At 42.4% G+C, this 26,885-nt stretch overlaps 1 protein-coding gene across 3 annotated transcripts in view; it reads left to right on the forward strand.

Annotated features, from left to right (window-relative positions):
• The first annotated feature begins 1,904 nt into the window (after positions 1–1,904).
• The window catches only part of CARMIL1 (capping protein regulator and myosin 1 linker 1), a 132,331-nt gene continuing 107,350 nt past the window's right edge, over positions 1,905–26,885 (forward strand). For all 3 annotated transcript variants that reach the window (XM_035125236.3, XM_035125237.3, XM_088676238.1), the window contains exons 1-2: positions 1,905–4,104; positions 8,982–9,079. In XM_035125236.3, coding sequence (XP_034981127.3) covers positions 4,065–4,104; positions 8,982–9,079 — 138 coding nt within the window. In that variant the 5' untranslated portion in view covers positions 1,905–4,064. The remainder of the gene's footprint in view (positions 4,105–8,981; positions 9,080–26,885) is intronic.

The raw sequence follows: 26,885 nt of genomic DNA on the forward strand, positions 1-26,885 counted from the left end.
TTCCCCAACGACACTTTTTACAACCACCACACCCTTTCCAATCATGTTCTATCCACAGGAGCATCTATGGAATACAATGCATTTGGCTAAGTGGACTCTGTCTACCATAGCCTGTGGAAATATATTTTGTGAAGTCTTTAAGGTGCCACAAGATTCTCTGTTGTTTTCCCCGGAGAAAAGTTCTGAGAACTGGTAATTTTTTAAACTATTTAAAGTAGCTTCCCATAGGAACTTTTTTCTTTTTTTGCAGAAATAGGAGGGGGTGGAAGAGACTCAGGAATGCAAAAAGTTAACAGGAAACTAACTGCTAGCTCTTAAAAATAAAATAAAATGCTGCCACCATATATTTCATATGCTGCATAGCAGTGATGGTGTTCCTGGCAGGAACTTTCCCCACCTCAACCCCTGGAGGCAGCGGCAAAGCATATGCCCGCGCTGCCCAGGGTGGGCGTGCTCCCAAAGGGTGTGGGATGGGGCATGGAGGGTGCCCTCCTAGGTGTGGGATAGACGCTTGGGTGCACAGAGCGGCATGCATGCCCGGCACCCAGTGCAGAGCAAGCCATCGGTGGCGGACATTCGGAGCGCCACCCACCCGTGATGCCCAAGCCTCCCCCAGCTGTTAAAACGAAGTGGAAAGTGGGGGGTGCCACCGGCAAAGCGGTGCAGCTTCCCCCATTCGCCCAATGGCTTGGGGTAGGCTTGGGAGTCGGGGGCAGACGGTACGCCAAATGTCACCTCCCTCAGCGAAGACACCCGGGGTGGTCGACCCACACCGCACCCCTCCTCCTCCGCCCCTTCTTGGAGGCCCCAGGGCAGGAAAGGAAACACGTGAAGCACAGTGAGAGCAGCAACTCCTACCCTCAATCCATTGGCCCATCCAGTTCAGTGTTGTTTTCTACACATGGAAGAACAGCTGGGAGCAGTTTGCCAAGATTTTTGAGAGGGGACTTAACCTGGGATCTTCTACATGCAGAGCCTATCCTCTACATATGTACATGAAAAAAAGCAAATATTATATTTAAAATATGTATTAGGCTAGAACTGTCCTTTAATACACAGCAGGCTGAACAGATGCAGTCTCCCTGTTACCGTGCTTCCATGCAAAAAGGGGAGGTTCACCAGGGGAACCGATGCCAAACAGGCAGTTTTTTGAAAAGCACAGAGTCCTTGCCCAAGGTTTTTTTTAAAAAAAGGCAAGAGCTCGTTGATGCTGAATTCAAATGAGTGGTGATTATATGATAGTACAAGTTTTCGTTTGGGCATGCAATTTTGAGCAAAGCCTGACAAAGACCAATTGAAGAAGAAAAGTTAATTAAAACATAATTGATGCAAAAATAATTTCATTTAATACAATCAAAATAAGATGAAACGTATATGCTAGGAACTCCCATCTTGCAGTCAGGCCACAAAGTAGAAGGCACTGTTTGTGCATTGCATTCTTATATGATGGAAAGGAATTTCTTGCTTCAAAGGAATTGCAGAAAAGCTTATCTTGGGCAAAAGATAATAAAGGGATTGTTGAAGCAGGACAGAAGAGGATAGGAGAGCAATAGAAGCAAAAATAAGTAAGTAATGATAATGTTGACTGTCCTGATTTCTCTCGACAATGAAAAAACCCTCTTTTGTAACAATAGTATATCCATAATTTTACAAGTATCTCACCTATCATTTCAGCTCAATGTATGGCCCATAGCCCTGTTGCTCTCCATTTAAAAATTGTTACGTATTTAATTTAGTGACTCCTAGAGATGCTGCTCTAGAACACCCTGTATGTGCCGCTGGGTATGCAGAAAACATTAATTAACAATCAATGTGACGTAACAAATTCATTCGTTCCTCTTAACAGTTCAAACCACAATACTCACACGGGACTGAAAAGAACCTCCAGGTACATTGCCAGCTGGCCAGTCTGTCTTCTTAATAGACAAATGGCCTCCTCTCTCCCAGGTAAAGCTCCTGAAGTTAAACATTCTTGTAGTGGTAACAGCAGGTTTTATCTACCAAGAAGATAACAGCACTTGTGGTGATGGTGTAGAGACAGCGTGACCACACTAAATGCATTACTGGAAGTCTCCAGACCCATCGTTCAGCCTGGACACTGAGGTCCAGATCCAAGAGCCTTCTGGCAGTTCCCTCACTGAGTGAAGTTACAGGAAACCAGGCAGAGGGCCATCTTGGTAGTGGCACCTACCCTGTGGAACGCCCTCCCATCAGATGTCAAGGAGATAAAGAACTACTCAACTTTTAGAAGACCTCTGAAGGCAGCCCTGCATCGGGAACTTTTTAATGTTTGTTGTTTTGTTATGCTTTTATATTTGTTAGAAGCTGTGCAGAGTGGCTGGGACAACCCTGTCAGATGGGCAGGGTACAAATAATAAAAATTCTTTTTCTTATTAGGAGTAGTAAAACAGGAATGTGGAGCTGGTGGTCCTCCAGGTGTAGTTCCAACTCACATCACCTCCAGCTAGTACAGTGTTACCTTGATTTACAACCATAATCCGTTCTGGAGGTCCGTTTGTAAACCAAAACAGGTTGTATTCAAGGCACGCTTTTGCCAATGGGGCCTCAAAAAAATAATAATGTTCATAATCCAAAAGAAAAAAAAAGAAAAAAAGGGGTTGTAATCCAAAAAAAGGTTACAAACCGGGACACGCACTTCTGGGTTTGGCGTGTTTGTAATCCAAAACGTATGCAAACCAAGGTACCACTGTATTGACAATGGGCTCTCTAGTCTACAGTACCTGGAGGATTCTAGGTTTCACAAGCCTTAAGTAAAAGGTGAATTTCCCCCTTGTTCCATATCCATTTTTACCCCTGCAGCAGAAGGCCATAATTAGTCCCTGAGGCTGGCACTGCTTAATTATTCTCTTTATTTTCCAGGTTTAATTAGAGCCCACTCCTGAGCCCCGATACCCCTTTTTTAGACATGAACCCCTACACTGCCATGCCAAGCACCCTTTGCATGTAAGTGTATACTCCAGCCCAGTCCTATGTGTGTCTACTCGGAATCAAAACCCATTTAGTTCGATGCGGCTTACTCCATGCGCAGCTTCTCAAAACAACCAATTGCTTTGGGATTCTCACGGTTCAGGAGCAGGAGACAAGAAGTGGGTGGGGCTGAGGGAAAGGATCCCCCCCTTTTTTGCCCAGGTTTAGACCGCCTCAAACCAGCAGATGGCTCCCCCCGATCTCTCTCTCCGGCGCTCTCTTTGCTGCTGGATCCTGTGATTTGAGAGGCGAGGGAGGAGGGACCAAGGGGATTGCTACAAATGTCCTTAATTCTTCTTCCACCCGCTTCCCTCCCTCCCTCCCTCCCTGGCCGCGCGCATGGAATCTGTTGCAAATGTAGGGCTGGCAGGAAACGCGGCTGAGTAGAGAAGAAAGTCTTTCTGCTGCTTTAGAGAGAGAGAAAGAGCAACCCTCTCGGCGGCGGCTCTCGCGAGGTGAAGAGGCCGAGCCGGGCGCGCGTGTGGGCGCGCACGAAGCGAAGCCCTTCGCCGGGGCTGGGCTTTTCTCTGCGGGAGTAAGGAATGCCGCCGCCGCCGCCACTACGTCCTCCTCCTCCTCCACCCACGCTTTCCGCTTGCACCTCAAGCCAGGAGGCGGCTGCGTGAGGCAGGAGGGGAAAGCGGGAAGGAGGAAGGGAAGGCGAGCCTGACGAGCGCAGACGCGGCGGCGGCGGCGGCGAAGGGGATTAGCGCCGCGGAAGGAGGCTTGCGCTGCGGTCTCTGCCTGGGGGAGACCATTCCGCCCGTGGACCTCTCTCGCCCCCTTCCCCCTGCAGCCGAAATGGAGAGGCGTCATGTAGCAATAATCTTCTAAGTAACCCTCCGGTTTTTGGTCGTCTTCAGCCTACCGATTTTTTTTAAGGGTAGAAAGGAGGGAGAGACGCCACCACCACCAGCAGCAGGAGCAGGCTTGTTGCCCCTCCCTCTCCTGTTTTTCCTACCCCAAAATAATTGCGTTTTGGGCAGTTGTTTCGTGGCGAGGAGGCGCGAGTTGTCCCCAGCAACCAGCGCGCATACGCACACACACCTCGCTGTGGAGAGAAGACGGGGGGAACGATGACTGAAGAGAGCTCCGACGTTCCCAAAGAGTTGCTAGGTAAGCATGTCCCTCGCCGCCCCCCCCCCAATTTCTCTTCCTGGGTTCATAATGGGCACTTAACTGGGTGAGGTTAGGAGGAGGGGGGTCGCTTCCTGTGAGGGGTATTAAGGTGAGGGCTAAAGTCTATGCCTGCCTCCCCCCCTCCCCCGACGCCTTCCTCGCCCATATCCTGTTGTCTTCTGCATTAAATGCTCCTTTGGGAATGGGGAGGCGTGGTGGGAAGCTGCAGTTACTTGTTTTCTCTGGGAGACGGGTAGAAAGGTGCGGGTGGTGGTGGGGCGTCTGTAAGCTGAAGCAGCTCTCGCTTCCGCCGCCCGCCCCCCTCCCCCTTTTTTTGGCATCGCTGTTGCTGGAGGAGATTTGCTTACGGGGCAGAGGGGAAGATTAGGCAGCCTTTTAACTAGGCAAACGGAGCGGAGCTTTCGGCATCTGTGAGCCAACTAAGTGAAAAAGCCATATTTAACCCTCTCGAGGGACTGAAAGGCGGCTCGTTTCTCAACGCCAGCATTTCCTCGCCACCCTTGCCCTCTTCCCAACTAGCCCCATAGGAACCTCCAGTCCTAGCGATGATCTCTCCCCTCCTGCTCTTTCACAGACGCATGTCGAGTCCCTTGCGCGCGAAGAATGTAAAAGGGTTCCTGGATGATTCTATCGCTTGGTGGTCTTGCAAGGTTGCGTGCGAAAAGTGATGCTTAAAAAGCAGTCAGAACCTCCTAGCATTCCCTTCTCCGATGCAAATAAGCTCCAGAGTGTTTTGCTTATGGACATTGCTTTGCTGTGCAAGCCAAGCTGCTAGGCGGATAGGCTAAGATGCACAGGTGCATAAGGAGAGGACTGGCAGAGCATCTGTTGCTGTTCAGACTGTGGATAGGGAGATTTCAAAAAGCCCCTTCCCTGTGTCTCAATTTGCAAGGGGCTGGGGGCCAATATGGCTGGCAGTTCAGCCCTTGTTGATTAAAAATATATCCCTGTGAAAATTATTATTTATTGGGGTAAGTGAGTCTCTTTAGGCTTTTATGGACTGCCCTATAGCCAAGTTCCCAGGACAGTTTACAACAAGGTTTAGTTACTTATTATAATATTGAATGTGTCATATCAGTAAGGCTCACGGGGTGTGCAACAATATTTCCTTTGCCTGGTCCACCTCAAACATGCCATGCAATTTCATGGGGTTTCCATTTTACAGAGAGGGAACTGAAACTGATTCTTGGTATGTTACTGTACTTGCGACTATGTCTCGCCAAGTTCAATGAAGCTTATTCCTTCATTAAGTGTGCCCAGGATTGTAGCCTGAGGCATAGTGGTTTCTCCAGTAAAAGGCAAGTCTTCTTATCCTTCCAGATGCAGCACATCTTTTTATCATGACTATCCACCATTCACTGCTCTTCTTCCTCTAATCTCCTTACTGCTACGGTAATGCAAGTGCATATATGATGGCTGCTGGGCATAAGTTGAGGGCAATCCTTTTAGGCTTACCTGCATATGTTACTTAGTCAAATGCAAATGAAAAGAAACGTTTTGAAAAAATATACTGTGTGGAGGAGCATGAAAAGGAAATGAAGGCCCTATTCCACACAATCCTGATTAATAACTTTAGACCATCCACTAATATTACCCTGGTGAAATCAGATAGCCAGATCCTGGCAGCAGTATTTGCTGCCAAATGTGTTCCAGATTGCAACCCATTTGTTTTGTTGACCCATATTACTCAATGGAATCTATTAAGTATCCTCACCTGTACAGCTCTGCTCCGGATTTTGTTTACTGTGCTAGAATGTGACACAGAAATGGATCCCTCAAACTGTTTACCTCTCTCTCTCTCTCTGTTACATTTCTCAGCTGCCTTATCACCTACTTTGGATAAATGACACTATTACTTGCTGTGCAAATAATTCATACTTCAGCAATGTCTTGACACCTCTGGCAGTGCATAGATAGTTAAACTCATCATGTATGTAATGATTCTGAATCTTTGGATAGGAAAAAGAGTTATTGTGCATGGGTAAATAGTGCAGGAGCACCTTGGTTTGGTTATTGTAGGATGCCAGAAGAGAAATCTGCTTGTTTCTTTTTATGTACATAATGGGGTTGGCGGCTTTTTAAAGAAAACTTACCCATTGATTACAGGTAGGTAGCCATGTTGGTCTGACGTAGTCGAAACAAAAAATAAAAAAAATTCATTCCAGTAGCACCTTAGAGACCAACTAAGTTTGTCATAGGTATGAGCTTTCGTGTGCATGCACACTTCTTCAGAAAAGCTCATACCTATGACAAAAAAGCTCATACCTATGACAAACTTAGTTGGTCTCTGAGGTGCTACCGGAAGGAATTTATTTATTTATTTTTTGTTACCCATTGATATACGGGCGGGGAAGCGTTGGGTATAAAAATAACAATATTTCAAACTACGTATCAGGTAAAATTGAATCATTTGTTGCCAACTTCTAGATGGATATAATGTCTAAAAAGGCAGACACTTGCATAGATTCATATATAATGAGTTATTAGGCTGCATTGCTCATCCAGGAAAACAAAAGGTGAGCTGCCTTCTATTGTAAACATAAATTAGATGTTACGTTTAATATAATATGACTTACCCTAACATCTGTCAACTTTCAGAATTAAAGCTTGATCCTACACATGTGTGTGTTCTTGAAGGTATTCCTATGTCTTCAGGGTGGATCAACATTTCCTCCAGTTTCAGTGAGTGCAGGTGCCTTGGTACTTTGGGCGGATCGCCTTGCAGCAGTGATACCTTGCTGTTCTGCACTGTAGGCTAATGTGTTATAAGAGACATGATACCAAGATGCATTAGTTAAGTTGCTTGAAGATAGCCATGAAAACATAATGGCATATATTTAAATGTATAAAACCTAATGCCAAATAGCTTAAACAGTACTGTGGATGTCCTCCCCTAGGCATTTTAACATATTGAGCAATATTCATTAAATTAATTGTATTCTCTGGGCCTTGTTGATGACCCTGCAGTATCTTTGGCAACATATTACTGTATTTTGATGGGTATTGATGCAAAGTCTTTCCTAGGAGATGAATTTTTAGTTAACCACATTGAACTGTGGCTGCTGCTATCTTGTTTACTGATGGGGGTGTAAAATGGTGGCATCTTTCTGTTCTAAAGGCGTTTTCGTCTTGGATTGTGGGTTGAACATGTGCAGCAACAATGATGGTGGTATCCATGTTGTCTGCAGGACGGCTTCCAACCAAATGAGGATGTTTTGATGCCCCCCCTTCAATTTTTGAATATACCTAGCTTTATAGTCTATTCCATGACTTCAGTACTTGATTTGCATGAGTTACTTACCACTGTTAATATTTAGACGATCCAATTTGTAATTTAATTCCCGTTCACTCACTCACGGTTTGGTCCTTACGAAGTCTTTATTTTGGAAGAATTGGCCGCTTTCGTCCTGCAGTCCTGCAGCTTCACGCCTCAAAAGTTAGCGATGGGTTGCTTGCTGCGTCCGGAGCTCCGATCCCCGCACTCTGGGGGGGTTCCGATTGAGCCTTGCCGGGGGGGTGGAGAACTCCAAAAGTCGACGTCTGCCAAGCCCTCAGCCTCCAAAACGTGTGATTCGGAGTTTTATGGGGTCCGTCTCGCTGGGACAGGTTCCCCCTCACTTTTGGGCGCCGAGGTCTGCTCCGCGAGCAGATCTCCGACTGCAAATGGCGCTGCTGTGAGAGCTTTATAAGTGAAGATGAACTGTTTGTAGTACTTGCTTTGGCTGTTGAGTAGATAGCTTGTGACAAATTCTTTCCCCTTTCCACACACCCCAAATCTGGTGTCTCGAGGCAGTCACATGCTCCTAAATCCAGACCTGTATGACTGGTTCTGGTCTGGTTCTTGCAGAGAGTGATAAAAATATGTGAAATTGAGAATGAGGTTGGTTGAGGCCAGTGACAAATGGTATGGGGAGTGAGCAGGCTGGGCATACCGGTAGTTTTTTTTAAGGGTGTATCAGCGTGGCAACTTTCCTTGCATTTGGTTCGGTACTTCAGTGCTAAACCAGGAATGTTCCTCTAAGACAGGCATCCCCAAACTGCGGCCCTCCAGATGTTTTGGCCTACAACTCCCATGATCCCTAGCTAACAGGACCAGTGGCCAGGGATGATGGGAATTGTAGTCCAAAACATCTGGAGGGCCAAAGTTTGGCGGTGCCTGCTCTAAGAGGATTCCATACTTACACTTTTAAGTACCAGTACTGTAGTCTGCCTGCAACCTGCATACTTTCATGAGTACTTCAGGGGATGGAGATGCATCCTGTTTGTGAGACTCCTTTTCAAGGTACTCTACTAAAAATCGACACAGGCCCTAGGAGACTGAACTCCTAGACTGAGATCCATTCTATGTTTTGGAGAGGCCATTCTACAGCTCTCAGATAAGAACACATAGAACTGCTTTGATGTTGCAATCTAGAGGGTGAGACAGCTTGCATTTACCATACAAGGCACTGGATCTTATTCGACTTCCAAAATGTGAGAGCCTGCTGTGATTATGAATGAGATCAAACATTTGAGTGCCTCAGTATCTGACTACTTTAGTTCATACCGGTAGACGTCTTTCTCTGGTAAGAAGAGGAAGTAAACCTATGCTTTCCTCTTTAGACTTTTCTTTGTTTACAATGTATTATTTACCTAATGCTCAAACGACAAAGGAGTTCAGATTTCCAAAGTGCAATAGAGAAGGTATAGGCATGTGTGGTTTGACTGTTTACTAAGAACAGTGGAAACATTTAGCTTAGTCATTTAAGTTTATTTGGAACAAGAGCATTGCTTGGCAGTATAATAGTAGCATAATTTCATATTTACCTTACTTCTTAGCAATGAAAGCAATTTTATATTCTTCACTATTTCAGAAAGTGTCAAGGATGTGATTGGGAGGAAGATAAAAATTTCAGTGAAGAAGAAAGTTAAGCTAGAAGTCAAGAGCGACAAAGTGGATAACAAAATATTGGTAAGTACTGTATGCTCCTTTGCCCTGATGACAATGTTCTTCATGTTGAACAAGTTATTCCAAGCCCTCAGAAATGATGTTCTTTTAATTTAAATGAAGGGGGCCACCAACTGGGTTTGCTAGATTCTTGCTCCTCTTCTTGAAAAAGTTGCCTGGCTTTTAAAGTTTCTCATTTCCTCTGTATTGTAGTTGTAGGGGGAGGGGTCAGAAAGAAAAGAGTTAGGTTGTACAGCTCAGGTGAAGAAAAACTGGCATGTAACCTCCCCTCACCCCACTTCATGCTTGTTGCAGGTTCTCAGTGTGTGTACCTGAGAAGTAGGGGAAAGGAAGAGAATTCTGTAATCATGGTGGCAGGTGGGCAGAAGCAATGGATTTCTCTCCTTGCCTGTTTCAAAGCTCTGTCTTGTTAGAAACTTCTCCCACTTGGGAGAGGGGACAGTCATGTTGATCATGGGCTCTTGCTAGAGGATATTTGGAGGCCTGACAATCTAGATTTGTGCCTAGTATTATCAAGTTAAGAGTACAGCAGATAAAGACAGATATCTACAGTATGTTCAAATTAATGTTAATGCAGGCATGCTCGCGTAGGAAGTTGCCAATATGGTGCTTGAGCTCTGTAGCAAGAGTACAAAACAGAGGGAACGCTTCCCAAATATTTCCCCTTCCTTTGCCAAAGTCTGCACAGAGGAACTCTCTAAATAATTCAAATAATTTAAAATTATGTGTACTAGAGGGGTTTTGGGAGGCTTTGGGCACAACTTGTTCTGCTTGTGTAAAATGTTAGGGAGGGAACACTGAAGTTCTGCCCCTTAACTACTGGAAATAATGCTTAGCCTACTACTTCAGATCTCTCACCAGGCTTTGTCCACATTTTGAAGTCCTTTTTTATATTATTAATGTCTTAAAACTTACTTTTTAAAAAGGTAAAAAAAGAGCCCATATTGTTGGTTTAATTTTGTGTCCGGTGCTAATTTATGTGAACATGAATTAGGATTGTGAAATTTACATTACCCTACCTGTAGGTTTGTGCAGGAAAAATTACTCTTTCGTTTCTTCAGGTTAATTACTTTGATTTTTTTTTTAAGGATCAAGCAGAAGTGTAATTGATTTTTATATTCAGTTGTGCACAACAGCAAAATTGATTCCTCCAGAACAACAGTTTTGAAATTTTGTTCCACAATATGTATATGTGTTTACATAGGTGTGAAGGAGAACAGGGTGTCAGCAGAAGCAGTTTGTATTATGACTATCAGATTCACGGAATATTTTTGAGCCTGATGTATTGTAACACAACAGCTGTCATAGACTTGAAAGATTTCCTGCCAGCTTATGCATATCAGATGCAGGCAAGAAGCAGTAAGCTTCTGTTCCAAAAGTGTTAAATGCTTACTCCCCTATGAACAATTCGATTGCTTTGTTCATTTGGAGCATACTTACTGAGCATTAGTGATATTAATAAATGCCATACCTCTTTCTGGGATCAGCTACTTAAAGAATTTGAAGTATCTTATATGCAATGTCTCTGCAAGGATCTCTCCCTCTCTCTCTCTCTTCCTGTTTCCCTCCCTCTCTCTCTCTCCCCAAGAAAACCATGACCTTAAATTCTACAGTTTGCATTCTCCCTACTTCAGGTTTGGAATATGCATGTTGCCTGATGGAGACTATTTGTCTTAAAATTATTTATGCATTTATGCATTTGACTGATCAGTTCATTCACATAATAGAATGTGAGTGACTTTTTGACTTGCACAAAATTATTGCTGTTATTGGTGCTAGATGATATATTTGCAGCATTGCATTTCTGTTGGACTTATTGGGAAACAAGCTAAAGTTTAGTGCTTTCACATTTCCTTATCACCCTTTTGCACTTCTCACTGCTAATTCTGCTTATTCTGCTATGGGTGTCCAAGTACAAAATATGGGTACTGTTCATTAGACCATAAACCATGCGTATAATTAAAGTGCTGCTTTTATTTGTCAAGAAGTGGCAACTACGGTAGGAAAGTTCTGTTTCTTTGTGTTTTGCATAGAAAAGCAGCAGTTTAAAGGTGTGCACCATTATTGACTGAAGTGTACATATTTTGTAAATGGAAATATTGGAGTATTCCTGACTTTCCATGTGCAAGTTGACTTGTGTTAAAAAAAATGGTATGTGATGTTAACCATAGTTCTTCAGTTTGCACAAAACGTAGTTAAGTAGAAGCAAAAGCTTCTAAACTCTTCCAGAGTGTGTGACTTTGAGGCTTACTTATACTCTCTTATGTCACACTATACTGTGTTTTTAGCATGGTGCGGGCATCTTCCCTGTGGGCTAGCCCTCATAAAAGTTGCTACCTATAGGGATCCTAAGTTACATTAAGGCTAAAGTTGAGGGTTGAGTACAAGTGCCAGTTTAAGAGTGTTATCTTAGTGCCCCAGAATGTCTACATTATGGCATTATGAGCAATGGGTAAACGAAACTTCGAGTAACATATGCTTTCAGGTTATTTCTAAAGTTTTTAAACATTTTCAAACATCTTGGACAAAAAAGTAAGGATCATTCTCATGCTAATGGTAATTCACTGCCTTCTGCTTGCTGTTTTTTTATTTTGAAGTCAAAAATAGCTTGGAGTTATTCATTAACTTGGACTGCTTCACTAAGAAATTCCAAACAGGAATCTACATGATTGAATGGCCCTAGGTGCCTCACATTACAGGAGGAAAGGTGCTACATAAATGTAATAAATAAATTATGTTCACTGAACTATTTACAAAATGGCAATGGAGCAAGTGTTTGTAGGATCGCAGCTTGAATTCTTAATAGTTGGATTTTTAGGGTTACCTTTTTGTGTGTGCAGATTTTGACTTTCTAAACATTCACATAAGTTTGGGAGAAAAGGAAAATGAATATTGGGTTGTTTCTAAGTTCTGTCGCTAATCTATACCACAGTCCCCAATGGAAGATTTTATCCTCACGTACTATTTGCAATCATTTGGTTTATTTAGACGTTCAGCACTTCTTCTTCTTCTTCTTCTTCTTCTTCTTCTTCTTCTTCTTCTTCTTCTTCTTCTTCTTCTTCTTCTTCTTCTTTCAGTTTTCATACTCTGCTAGGTCTTGCTTTTGGGGGGTTATTGCTAAACCTCATTTTTTGTTCCAGTTTGTTTAATCTCAACCGCTAGCTTCTGACATGGCTTTGGTAAAGACCAGTGTGCTGTTATTTTACTCCTTAGGGAAAGCAGTCTTGGTAACTAATTTTCAAAGTCATGATCTATTTAACTCAAGGAAATAAAAATAACATTAAGTAGAAGTGGGGATTTGGTTATGGAACAAAACCAACATGAATATATTATAAGACAGCTGTGTTGGAGTCAAGCCATGCAAAGGTTGCTAATGCTAAATGACTTAAATGTTACAGTGAGGCCCCAAATGGAGATTGTGAAAAAGCACTTCCATGCGGCAGTGCTCAATGTTGTTTAAAAGTGTTTTCTAGTAGGTATTATTAGTGCAATTGTATTCAGTGTGTCCATGTCATCTCTGATTGTTATAGTATTTATTTATATCCCGTCTTTCTCGTAGAGCCAGGACTCAAGGTAGCTTACAAAAATTGAAACAAACACAGATAAAGCACAGGAAGCTAAAAACATGAAAAATAATAGTTAAAAAGTAATTAAAATACAATGAAATGAAAACAATTTAACCTCCAAATCTATTAAAATACACACAGTAAATATAGCACAGCACTATTAAAATGCCCTTCCTTAACAGCAGTCAGTTCCCCCAAGCCCTGATGACTTGAATGACTATAATGTCACATGTGTGAATACAGCATTTTCATGCTAGCACCAGCCACCAAGGACAGCAGACGTTACTGGACTTAATTTGGCTAAATCACATACGGAGGGACCTTAACATCACAATTCTGATACAAAGTATTTCTCTGTTCAAGCTAATTGCCTGCACAACAAGGATGTATCATGTTCCAGTCAGTACTCTGATACATATCTTCATCAAAATCTGTAAACACACCTGTGTTGGCTTTAAATTAAGGGAAGGATAAGGGAATGCTTAGAAATTAAAGCACAAGGACCCAGACCACTAGGTATTTGTAGAAAGTTTGGTTGGCAGACTATTAGGTGACTAGGAAATTCATATGGAGCAAGATTCTTCAGGAAGAATTGTTAACCGTTTGAGAAATTTGGAAGAACCTTTGAGTTGAAGGAAATAGAAGCGCAAAGTGAGAGGAAAATCAATAGTGAAGGTTGTCAAAGATCTTAAAATGCCTTATGAACTTACTGACAATTATGGTCTCTGGCTTAGTGTCTTGTGCATGCTGTCTAGGGAAGCCTGTTTCAGTAGGATAAATGTGCATGCTGATTTGATGATATACTCTGTGAGAGTGATGGGTGATTTTAAATGTGGGTGAATAGGTGGGAAATATGCTGCCTTGAGATTGCATCCCATTACAGCTTTTGCCACTCTTTTGTTGACTATGAGGGCCACTCCATTTCTACTACGGGATTCTTGCCCACAGTAGTAGATATGATAGTAGTAGATATGACAGTCAGCAAAAACAAGACCTGGAGCTGACTGTAACTCAGTAGTAGATATGACAGTAGTAGATATGACAGTCAGCAAAAACAAGACCTGGAGCTGACTGTAACTCAGATCATCAGCTTCTTATAGCAAAATTCCAGCTTAAACTGAAGAAAGTAGGAAAAACCACTGGGCCAGTAAGATACAATCTGAATCAAATCCCTTATGAATACACAGTGGAAGTGAGGAACAGGTTTAAGGATTTAGATTTGGTGGACAGAGTGCCTGAAGAACTATGGATGGAGGCTCGTAACATTATACAGGAGGCAGCAACGAAAACCATCCCAAGGAAAAGGAAATGCAAGAAAGCAAAATGGCTGTCCAACGAGGCCTTACAAATAGCGGAGGAGAGGAGGCAAGCAAAATGCAAGGGAGAAAGGGAAAGATACAGGAAACTGAATGCAGATTTCCAAAAAACAGCAAGGAGAGACAAGAGGGTCTTCTTAAATGAGCAATGCAAAGAAATAGAGGAAAACAATAGAATGGGGAAAACCAGAGATCTGTTCAAGAAAATTGGAGACATGAAAGGAACATTTCGTACAAAGATTACCATAATCAAGGACAAAAGTGGTAAGGACCTAACAGAAGCAGAAGACATCAAGAAGAGGTGGCAAGAATACACAGAGGAATTATACCAGAAAGATATGGAGGTCTCGTACACCCCAGGTAGTGTGGTTGCTGACCTTGAGCCAGACATCTTGGAGAGTGAGGTCAAATGGGCCTTAGAAAGCACTGCTAATAACAAGGCCAGTGGAAGTGATGATATTCCAGCTGAACTATTTAAAATTTTAAAAGATGATGCTGTTAAGGTGCTACACCCAATATGCCAGCAAGTTTGGAAAACTCAGCAATGGCCAGAGGATTGGAGAAGATCAGTCTACATCCCAATTCCAAAGAAGGGCAGTGCCAAAGAATGCTCCAACTACCGCACAATTGCGCTCATTTCACACGCTAGCAAGGTTATGCTTAAAATTCTACAAGGCAGGCTTAGGCAGTATGTGGACCGAGAACTCCCAGAAGTGCAAGCTGGATTTCGATAGGGCAGAGGAACCAGAGACCAAATAGCAAACATGCGCTGGATTATGGAGAAAGCTAGAGAGTTCCAGAAAAACGTCTACTTCTGCTTCATTGACTATGCAAAAGCCTTTGACTGTGTCGACCACAGCAAACTATGGCAAGTTCTTAAAGAAATGGGAGTGCCTGATCACCTCATCTGTCTCCTGAGAAATCTCTATGTGGGACAAGAAGCTACAGTTAGAACTGGATATGGAACAACTGAGTGGTTCAAAATTGGGAAAGGAGTACGACAAGGTTGTATATTGTCTCCCTGCTTATTTAACTTATATGCAGAATTCATCATGCGAAAGGCTGGACTAGATGAATCCCAAACCGGAATTAAGATTGCCGGAAGAAATATCAACAACCTCAGATATGAAGATGACACAACCTTGATGGCAGAAAGCGAGGAGGAATTAAAGAACCTTTTAATGAGGGTGAAAGAGGAGAGCGCAAAATATGGTCTGAAGCTCAACATCAAAAAAACCAAGATCATGGCCACTGGTCCCATCACCTCCTGGCAAATAGAAGGGGAAGAAATGGAGGCAGTGAGAGATTTTACTTTCTTGGGCTCCTTGATCACTGCAGATGGTGACAGCAGTCACGAAATTAAAAGACGCCTGCTTCTTGGGAGAAAAGCAATGACAAACCTAGACAGCATCTTAAAAAGCAGAGACATCACCTTGCCTACAAAGGTCCGTATAGTTAAAGCTATGGTTTTCCCAGTAGTGATGTATGGAAGTGAGAGCTGGACCATAAAGAAGGCTGATCGCCGAAGAATTGATGCTTTTGAATTGTGGTGCTGGAGGAGACTCTTGAGAGTCCCATGGACTGCAAGAAGATCAAACCTATCCATTCTTAAGGAAATCAGCCCTGAGTGCTCCCTGGAAGGACAGATCGTGAAGCTGAGGCTCCAATACTTTGGCCACCTCATGAGAAGAGAAGACTCTCTGGAAAAGATGCTGATGTTGGGAAAGATTGAGGGCACTAGGAGAAGGGGACGTCAGAGGACAAGATGGTTGGACAGTGTTCTCGAAGCTACGAACATGAGTTTGACCAAACTGTGGGAGGCAGTGCAAGACAGGAGTGCCTGGCGTGCTATGGTCCATGGGGTCACGAAGAGTCGGACACGACTAAACGACTAAACAACAACAACAACATGCTGCCTTGAAGTGGTGTACTCCTCTTTTCAACTTCAGTTGGCAGCCTAAACATCGATGATGTTTAGAGAATACCTGTTTATGCCATTCCACAGTAGAGGACATTCTGTCCAAGTGTTTTAGCATTAGCAACTTGTTTTCTCCCTTTCCTGTTTCTGGAAGTTATTTTCAGTTCCTTGCTATTTTTGTTTGGCCTTAGGTAAATTCTTAAAGTTGAGATATCTGTTAGGATTATGCTGGTCAGCTCAAACTGAATTGTAACACCACTATCTAGCTTTTATTTTAACCATTTGGCTTACTTCTTTTTAATTTGAAGAATGTATAAACTGCTTAATCAAAGAACCCATATATAAAATCAGCAAGATTTAAGGCAGATATACATAACTTCTTACATGTCCAGATAGGCTTGCTGAAACAAGTTTTTTGCAGGCATATAAAACAACATAATGAAGGGGTCTGACTAAGGTTGATAGGCAGGGGGGATTCCCAGAGCATAGGTGATGTCACATTGAAAACTCAACTTCCTGTAGATTAAGAGCAAACATTCTTACAAGAGTGCAAGTTCAGCAGATTTAAGGGACTGAGTAGACACAGGGGGGCAAGGCAGTCCCTCAGGTAAACTGGTCCCAAGCTACAGGTAGGTAGCCGTGTTGGTCTGAGTCGAAGCAAAATAAAAAAATTCCTTCAGTAGCACCTTAAAGACCAACTAAGTTTATATTTTGGTATGAGCTTTTGTGTGCATGCACACTTCTTCAGATACACTAGAAACAGAAGTGTCAGACCCTATATATATACAGAGGGTGGTGGGGGTGGGTGGGAATGGGAGATGGGCTGATGGGAGTGGTAAACCTGTAGATGGCTGTTAATGGCTGCTGATGGCTGCAATTAGTCCTGGGCTGAGGTGCTAAAGAAAGCTTGATCATGCATAATGAGATAAGAATCGAATTCAGCAACATTGTGTATGCCATCAAATGCCAACGGTGCCCTTCAGCTCTCTATATTGGACAAACAGGCCAAACCCTACGCCAAAGGATAAATGGACATAAATCTGACATCAGGAACCATAAGACTGAAAAACCAGTAGGAGAACACTTCAATCTCCCAGGACATTCTATACAAGATCTCAAAGCAGCTGTTTTATTACAGAGAAATTTCAGGAACAGACTGGAAAGAGAAGTTGCTGAATTGGAAATCATTACCAAGCTTAAAACCATGGAAGCACCTGGGATGAATAGAGACATTGGTTTCTTATCTCATTATGCATGATCAAGCTTTCTTTAGCACCTCAGCCCAGGACTAATTGCAGCCATCAGCAGCCATTAACAGCCATCTACAGGTTTACCACTCCCATCAGCCCATCTCCCATTCCCACCCACCCCCACCACCCTCTGTATATATATAGGGTCTGACACTTCTGTTTCTAGTGTATCTGAAGAAGTGTGCATGCACACGAAAGCTCATACCAAAATATAAACTTAGTTGGTCTTTAAGGTGCTACTGAAGGAATTTTTTTTATTTTGGTCCCAAGCTGTTAAGGACTTTATACACTAATACTAAGATCTGGAACTTGGTTTGGGAGTGAATTGGCAGCCAGTGCAGAACTTACGAAGGTGTAATACGCTCTTGATTTCTTGGCTATTTGGCCCTTAACTCAATGCTGCTATTCACTTCATAATTATAATGTGCTTTCTTGCTGTTTATTTGTTTATATAATAGTTTTTTAAAAATTGCAGTACTTGCCCTGGGCTGCTTCCCTCGCTGTCATCAGTTTCCTCTCAGTGCCGTGAGTAACTTCTTGCTCTGTGCTCGCCAGGGCTAAGGAAAACTGTCATGTTCTTTCAGGATTCCTTCCTAGTATGATAACTAATTTTAACATGGTAAAAGGAAATAGAAGTATGCAGATAAGTCAGGAGCAGGACAGAAAACTTCTACAAACTTTGTGTGTGTGTGTGTGTGTGTGTGTGTGTAAAATAGCACCCAGCATATCCATATTTTAAAAGTCCTGGGGCTTTGGCTTGTTTCAAAACAAACAAGATCCTGCAATACTTGTTGGAAATCGCACATCATTCCTCTCTTTCGTCCTCTTTAATTCCATATTTATCCCACTCGCACTTAAAACCACATCTCTTCTTAGTTATGATCTCCCATCTATTCTATAAGTGAATGACAAGGGAAAAACATATTTGATTATAGAAATGTAAGAAAATTAAAACAATGGATGCAAACAAAATTCTTCTGTGCCTCTCCCTAGCCATGAGTCCTACTTAAATAAATACTTAGGTGTGTTTCAGAAAGTGCCTAGCCTTGACCTTTAGCAGACTGTCAGTGTGGCAGTCTTCCAGAACTGGGGTGAAGCCATGCTGTTATAGGTTTGTCAGGAAACTACCCTGCATGGCCTGTCATTACCATGATGAGATGCTGGGGGGGGGGTTAGGTATGAGAAAGAGCTGTGTGGACTGCTTTGTTATACAAGTGCCATTGAACTTTGCACTTCACTTTTACTTCACTCCTCCCATATTAAGAATGAGATGGGTTAGTAGTAGTTATTTTCTAATTCCAGGAGAAGCATCTTTAACTTATCATCTTTCCTTCTCCCCCCCCCCCCAGTTTGTGATGCCACGTTCTTTTGGATAGTTCCCTTCATCTTTTTGCATTGGTTATTCAAAAATTGAGACAATTGTGGGTACTTGGCATTCATCACTTACTACAGAGAAGTCTCTAAGCAACTTACAGGGTTAAGAGTTTTTTTTAAAAAAGGCACAGCACGAAATGAAAAGTAATACAGTGGAACCTCGGTTTACAACTACCTCTGTTTACGAACGCCTCCGTTTACGAACGCCACGGACCCGGAAGTGTTTACATTCGGGTTCTGCGGCGTCGGATGCACAGCTCGCGCATGCGCAGAAGTGCTCTATTGGCGCTCCACGCATGCGCAAAAGTGTGCCTTCAGGGAGCGAATGCCTCCGTTTACGAATGCCTCCGTGGAACGGATTGCGTTCGTAACCGAGGTTCCACTGTACATTCCAATAAAAACTCATTTCATCCATTCATGAAAAGAACACACACACTAAAAAGAACAACAGGATTTTAGTAGCAAGAACATTCCAATTCAGTAGGCCATCAACCCTCTTATCATACTTCAACAAATGCCTGGGAGGCCAATCTGTGAACATTCTTTGTGCCTAGTTGCATCACACCTGTCTTTCATGTAGCAGAAGTGGCTAAGAGACTGAGCAATAAACCAAGAAATCGCTGTTTCAAATCCTTGCTCTGCCATGAACACATGGCCTTAGGCAAGTCGCTCACTCTTAGCTGTTAGGCACCATCAGAAATAAAACAATAATAGTAGTAGTGTTTGTGGTGTGTGTGTGAGTTTCTTAATTTCTACTTTTAGTAAAACTAGATTTGCCGCCATAAGATAGTGTTAACAGATAAAAGAAGGGATTGCCTTCTGTCAGTGGCAGTATGAATCAAATTAATCATTTTATTATTAAAATCTGTATCCTGCATTATCTTTCAACAAACGCAAAGCTGCAAACAGTACACAGAATCACCATAGCAAGAGCAGAAACATCAAAAAGCTGTTTGTTAAAAAGTGAAAACAAACCCCAGTGCACCAGGAGGAACCAAGCACAAAGGGCAACTAGTCCCAAAAGGTCCTCTTGATGAGCCAGGGTTTTGTTTTGTTTTTTAACCTGGCATTCGAAGCACACAGTATCTGGGGAGGGCATTCCATACAGTTGGCACAGTAATTGAGAAGGCCATGATCCCATCAGATATTAGTTGAGGCGCTTGGCCTCAGATGTTGAAAAAGGTGTGGAACAATGTACAGGTGGGCTCTTTAGGTATTTGGGTCCCAAGGCATTTACAACTTTAATGCAAGGAAGAAGAATAAATGCCCAGTAAATTGAGTCCAGATAATCTGTGCAAATTAAACAGGTACTTTCTAGTTTCTGGTAGTGACACTTTGCACCATATGAAGTTTCCAGATAACATTGAAGGTCTTACTTGATTTTCTAGTACAGTACATGTGGGGCATTGATTTAAAAAGCCATCTTGCAAAGTCTGTATCCTTGCATGAAATAGATTCATTTTGTAATTTTCCAGTGGATATAGGAGTCTGTGTTACATTGTAATTTGGGCATGGTTATGTTTGTTTGAGGTGCGATTTGGATTTAATTAATAGGTCTAGAGGGGGAAATCATGCCCTTGTGAGATATTGCAACTGCTGCAACAACTATCTTCTACTTGTAATCCCAAGTCAGCAAGCGAATTTTAAACATGATGCTGGGGCATGCACCTTATGTTGTATCTAAACCGAATTGTCAGCCTCTGTGTGTTCGTTTGCCGCTGCAGCACTTGCTCTGGATCCTTGAAATGGTATTTGCATTACTTAAATAAGGCGACTCTCTTTAGATATGATGTCAGGCATATGTGACTTTGCATGGTTAGTTAGGGCTTTAATGTGCAGCATTTTCCAAGTAAAGAGCCCAGAAAAGGGGAGAACAAGGTGATGCATTGTTTCAGCATCACTTCCCCAAAGCAGTAGAGAGAGCCTTGGTAAAATCATTACTCTGATTAGAAGCTAGATCAGTCATTTACAGAAGAGTTCTCCTCCCCCACCCCTTTTTCCTTACCTTGCTTTTTCCCTTAAATGGCAAGCTTTGGGAGAAATGCTTCGTTTCTGCAGGCAGACTGTTTCCAGGTTTCTTTTTAAACATCCAAAATGCTCAAGCAATCTAAATCGCTTCAGAGAGATCCTACTTGGACAAGCCCTTAATCTTTGGTTCAGGATACATCTGGATCCAGATTTTAATGGAAATCTTATTTCTATGAAGCCTTTAGATCTATCACATCGATACATTTAATAAATCTATAGGCTGGGTAAGATTTTGGATTGATGGAAGTCATCTGCCATGGGTGGGAGCAGAGCCTGGCTCCCATTCAGAAGTGGTACTGCCACTGCCCACCACTAATAAATGTCTTAACTTGAACTGGTCTACAAACTAGAATTGGGAACTCAAGAAGGTTCCTTTTCTCATGTGACTTGAACCTCTGATTCAAAATGCAAACAGTTGAAGTATGATGGCTGACCAAGCTGTTTCAGATATACGGTAGTCCTTAAACCTGTTTCATTTCCTCCAGTGTAGTTGCCCCATAGAAATCTGTATAGCGAAAGCATATCAGACAAAGACCTTGGGAATATGACCTTCAGCTCCTTGGAGGAAGGGCAGGATATAAATGAACAATAAATAAATAATTGCATATAGGGCATTTAATGACAATTCTAAAGACCTCACCCTAACATCATCTTTCAGTATGCCTTCACTTTCTTTCTATGCATATTCTGTCTCTCCCACAGCTGCTCTGTGTCGTTCTGCATAAGTTTCATTTAGCCACTTTTGAAGTTTGTAGATAAATATGGGGCATATTCCTCCCCACCTCCATTTCCCAGATTTTTTCAGCCCTTACATGATTGCACGAATTTCATTTTATAGATACCTCAGGTTTTTATGTGAAAAGGGGAAGATTGAAAACTCATTCTGGGGTGGGGGGTGGGGAGAGGAAGTGAGGGGTTTTTTGGTTTACAATGGCAAGAAAATACTTTGTCAATACATGTTATTGACCTCTTTGCATGTCAGAATTGATGGGCTTTTAAAAGCATGTGTGTTTTCTTTTCTTCTTCTTTTTGCTATTTATGCTGGTGACTGACTGTTTGGGCTCTGGTTCATTGACAGTATATTGTTTCTGGGCCATGCCCTTGACTTAAATTAAAGGTAAAGGGACCCCTGACCATTAGGTCCAGTGGTGACCGACTCTGGGGTTGCGCGCTCATCTCGCATTATTGGCCGAGGGAGCCGGCGTATAGCTTCCAGGTCATGTGGCCAGCATGACAAAGCCGCTTCTGGTGAACCAGAGCAGCACACGGAAACGCCTTTTACCTTCCCGCTGTAGCGGTTCCTATTTATCTACTTGCATTTTGATGTGCTTTCGAACTGCTAGGTTGGCAGGAGCTGGGACCAAGCAACGGGAGCTCACCCCGTCACAGGGATTCGAACCGCCGACCTTCTGATCAGCAAGCCCTAGGCTCAGTGGTTTAACCCACAGCGCCACCTGGGTCCCTTAAATTAACATACCGGTAATAGGAATAGATCATCTAAGGGCGTGTACTTCCCCCAGACATTTGTTTTGAGTAACTGATGTTGAGGGATGGCTTCCCACTTGAAATATTTGCTCTTAGTATATATGTATGTTGCCATGTATATATTGCTTCATTGGTTTTGTTGAGTGTTGTGGATTACTAATATCTTCTTAATAGGAAGATATTGGTCTCTATAACCTTCTGATGTGTTCTTCCCTTTTTGCATTAACAACTGGGGGGGGAGACTGTCTGCTTACCTAATGCGGTATAGTAAAATAGGTGCTTGGTTATCTTTTGATAGAAATATGTACTGGCTTTGAGGAAAAGAGGGGAGAAATTGTGTCTCTAAGTCAGAATTTTTGACATCTCAGTTTTCTTTCAGAAACGTGGCTCTTTTTCTAAAGTACACTTTTGCAGAAACTGATGAATTACAACATGGGCTTGCCAGAGGGATGAGTGTACACACACAGCATTCTGCACCTCCCTGCATTTCTGAAGGGCTACACTGTTAGAACTGACTTTTTCCTAGGGCATAAACAGGAAGGACTGGCTCATGTTTTGTCAGATGTTTGGCAGGAATGAAACAAATGGACTCAATAGTGGTTGTTTTTTTGTTTTTTTGTTTTAATGGCCAAGCCAGAAAAGAGCAGCCTTTGAAAACTAGGTATCTCATAAGTGCCAAGTAGATGAATCCTATAAAAAACTGAACAATGAGCTTTAAAGAAATAAAACTTGCTTTATCTTGATTGCCTAGTGTTAACAGTGTGTGCAGAGCATTCGGCACACATTCTGCGTCTGGAATGTTGGTTTGCAACATTAACATTTCAAATGGTAGGCAGCCGTAGAGGATTTATATCTGGATGATAAAAGTGCCAGCAAAAGGTTTTAAGGAAGAAAGGATAAAAGGAGTTAAATGATAAATGATTTGTGTATCACTTGTACCAGCAGGTCTTGAATCACTATGAAAATAGATGTGAAGCATAGTGAAAAACGCACTTGTTGGTTTTTAAGCTGTTCCACAAAACCAATTCCAACAAGTCAGTTTCCTGGGGTAACCGGTTCCTGCTGTATGTGGCAAGGAGAGCTTTGCCCCACACAAAATGCAGATAGTGTGGCTGAACTTGTTGCCTGTATGGGGTCTGCCATGCTAGTTATCGCTTAATGCTGCAGTCACTTCATGCTGGACTGCCCATGCATTTATTCACCTTTAATGACTTCACCTTTGTAGGAAATTGCCGTGAGGAAGACAACAAGGCATTTGCAAGCAGAGCTGTTTATTTATTTCCCTATCTTTACCCTAGCATTCCCAGCCTGGTGCCTTTGCTCAGGGTGGTGTGGAAGTTTAGAAGACCAGGGAGGAGCTTGCCATGGGCTTACCATGTTGTGTAATCCAGGGCCGATATGCCTTTCAGAGTTAGGTTGCTGTACTAATCTTGGGCTCTCCACATTTCCTTTTTCCTATAGCGTAAATTCCCCTGCTTCATCACTTCATACTGTCCAGACGACTGACAGCAGGATGTGCCTTAAAAGAAATTAAATGTGGTTTCTTTTAAAATTCCTTTTGGCAACCTGATTTCACCTGAGGACTTCATCTAAGCTGCTTATTTGCTGTGGCATGCTCCAGGGGAGTTGCTGATTCAGTTATGAGTGGGGATGATCTAAGCCAGGCATCCCCAAACTTCAGCCCTCCAGATGTTTTGGACTACAATTCCCATCTTCCCCGACCACTGGTCCTGTTAGCTAGGGATCATGGGAGTTGTAGGCCAAAACATCTGGAGGGCCGCAGTTTGGGGATGCCTGATCTAAACTCTGGAATAGAGTTCGTGAACTCTGTGTAGATTTCTTTTTGACATTGCTACTTTTTGAAAGAGAAAGTTGACTTAAGAATAGGGTAGAGATGGTGACATAAACCACAGAACTGACTTGCTTTGAGGGGTTCCTGGGCAAGTTATCCTCTGACCTGGCTGTTCAGCCATCCTCCCAGTTTTGAGGCAACAGTGGGAAAGCCCAAATGAATCCCTATTCTTTTTTGAATTATGAAGACATGTGTTGTGCAGTGAAGGAATGACTGAGGATCTGGGGACACCTCGATATTCATTTCCCCACTCTCACTGGAGTTTTGGCTTTGGCTGCTCATCTAAATGTTAAAAACCAAACAAACTGGTATCAACCCCAGTTGCTTCGCCATTCTGGGCTTCTGTCTTCAGCAGTTGTTTTGGACCTCCCTGTGCCTAGGCCTGTAAGTCAAATTCTACTGGCACCAGTAATGGCAAAGTATATGTGTATAAATATGAATGAAAACATCGCAGGAAATACATTTCAGGCATATGATGGTGTATCTCAGAAAATACAGGCAGTTTTTGCTATGAGTAGTGTGCATAAACATGTTTGAAATTTAGTGGGTAACATTCTTAAAAATAATCTAAAGTTACATTTTATTATATGTTTTAAATCTTTTGCAACCTTATTATTTTCTCAATTGTTGTTTGTAAAGAAAGGATGGGAAACTTTTGACTTCTGAGGTCAACAGTAATAAATATGGCACAGTAGATCGTTCAGGTTAGAAATTTTCCTTGGCGCCACCATTAAATTAACACACACACACTAAGCAGAGCCATGTTTCAAGTTCTGGTTAAAAGCAGACTTTGGTTAGCAGTAGCTGTGATGAATAGAGATGCCAGAATAACCCCAAACAGTGGGGGAATGCAGAGCAGATTTTCTACTGAGAAAGACAGCCATTGCCCTTACAATTAAACATTGTTAAGGAGCATGGAGTGTTGTGTCTGCATGGGCTCCTAATCGCTGTGTTTTGAGGAATTCTACTGACTTGGTGAAGGACAAGTTTGGAGATAAAGGGCCTTTCTTTTTTGGACACACTGTATGTTGTACCTGAAGAGAAACTGGAAGCAGTGTGGCAGTTGTGAATATTGCCTTTAGTGAAAGGAACATGGGTCATTGCTGCTGCTGCTGCTGCTGCTTTTCCTTCTTTGTTAAATTTACTGTTGCTGCGGATTATTGATACATTTCTGCGATATGTGCCTGAGGTGTCTTTTTTAAAATTTCTTTTAATATTTGCTTATAAATACATAAACCCCCAGCTCATAATAAAATATTGTGGTGATGCACCTCACATTAAAAATTCACTAAAACATCATAAAATGGTTAAGTACAGGATCAAATTTATTTATTTATTCCTTTCATATCTCGCTGTTGAACAAATGTGCTGATACAGAGCTGGCCAAAAGTCGGGCTGTAGCATACTTGCACCAGCTGCAACTTCTGAACCTACCTCAAGGGTTGAAGGATAGAGCACATTGCAATATTCCAGCCTAGAGATTACCATTGCAACACTGTTTCCAAGCTGTTCCTGACAGCCGTCATTGGTGTACCAGCGGAAGCAGAAAAAAGCACTCCAGGCTACTATGCCTCCAGTGACTCCTGATGGGCACTCCCAACAGTTTCAAGTAGATGTACCTGACAAGGCAGTTTCCCAATGCTACCCTCCTCTGTGAACCTGTGATTCTGTTCCTATCTACAGGACCACAGTACAGTGCCACCAATTCGTATCCCACAGAGCTGGTCCAAGAGGATGCAAGGACCAATGGTATGAAAAGTCCCTGAAAAGTGGGAGTACCATAAGAGCAACAGGATTGCTCGCCCGATAAAGGACTTCTGTCAGGGCAACCAAGGCTGATTTGGTTCTGAAACCAAACCAGACCTGAAGCCAGAATGAAATGGGTCAATATTGTCAGTATCTTCCAATAATTTCTGCACTCTTGATCATCTTGCCCAGAAAATCATAACTGTTTGTTTGTACTAATAAGCTCTGCATATTTAATCATTTGATGATCATGCTGTAAAATGTAGAAATAATGTACCCATATAGTAAGTATGCTTGCAATATTTATTTAAATTCGTAATCTACTTCTGTATATATTGGGGCATTAATGTCAGCCATTTAGATTAATTTAAATCATTTACATTTTTAATGGTTGCTGATGGTGTATTTACTGATGGCGTTGTGCTTCCCACAACGACTAGACATCATTAAAGGGTGACCCTAATTGAATAACTAAAGCTACACGAAAACAAAATTTTTGCTAACCAGTCGGGAAAATGCTGAAAGGTTGGTAACAATGTTGCTGATATTAAAGTGTCATTTCAAAGGCTATTACTTGGCCAGTCAGCACATTCCATTCTGTGGTTTTTGTTCTTTCAGGAACTTCTATTTACACTGCAGCTTCTTGCTTTTCGCAAATAGCCTTGAAAAGAGTGGAGAATTTCCCTGTTGTTTTACTGCACTGACCTTCAGCTTAAAAACAGACTTTTAAGCTTTGTATCTCTTTAAGGTCTCTTTGTAAGGAGTCCTTATCTAAGCTTATTATGGGACAATGTCCACTTGTTTTACCAGTTGTTGGGGGTTGTGTATGTTAGCCACTGTATGAGAGGGATAAATACACCAGACAAGCTTTTCTTGTTTCATAGATGTCACAGGGAAAAGATCCACTGGCTGCATTTCTGTTTGCCATACTACTGTTTTCAGAGGTGTATGGTTGTACCCAGAAGAGGTTAATAACACTCTACTCTGTGCTCCCATATGCAAGTTCATTGGCCTTAGAGATGTTTACAGCAGAGTGGTTACATGGAGAGAGATAGAGAGAGACAGAAACAAATGGTCCCAGGCTGCAAATTTAGGAAGTTCTTGCACTTATGAATTGGCAAACCTGTTTACATGACTGCTTAGGATTCATGCAGTTAACCGATCTGGTAGATGTTTATGGTGTGCCAAGGTGCAGTGAAGTTCATGATGTGGCCAATTTTCCATTTTGGTTCTGGGTTGAACAAGTAAAAAAACATGGTGGACATTGTGCCAGT

The sequence above is a fragment of the Zootoca vivipara genome, chromosome 8 (assembly GCF_965207765.1).
Source record: "Zootoca vivipara chromosome 8, rZooViv2.hap1.1, whole genome shotgun sequence".
In the NCBI taxonomy this organism is placed as follows: domain Eukaryota; kingdom Metazoa; phylum Chordata; class Lepidosauria; order Squamata; family Lacertidae; genus Zootoca; species Zootoca vivipara.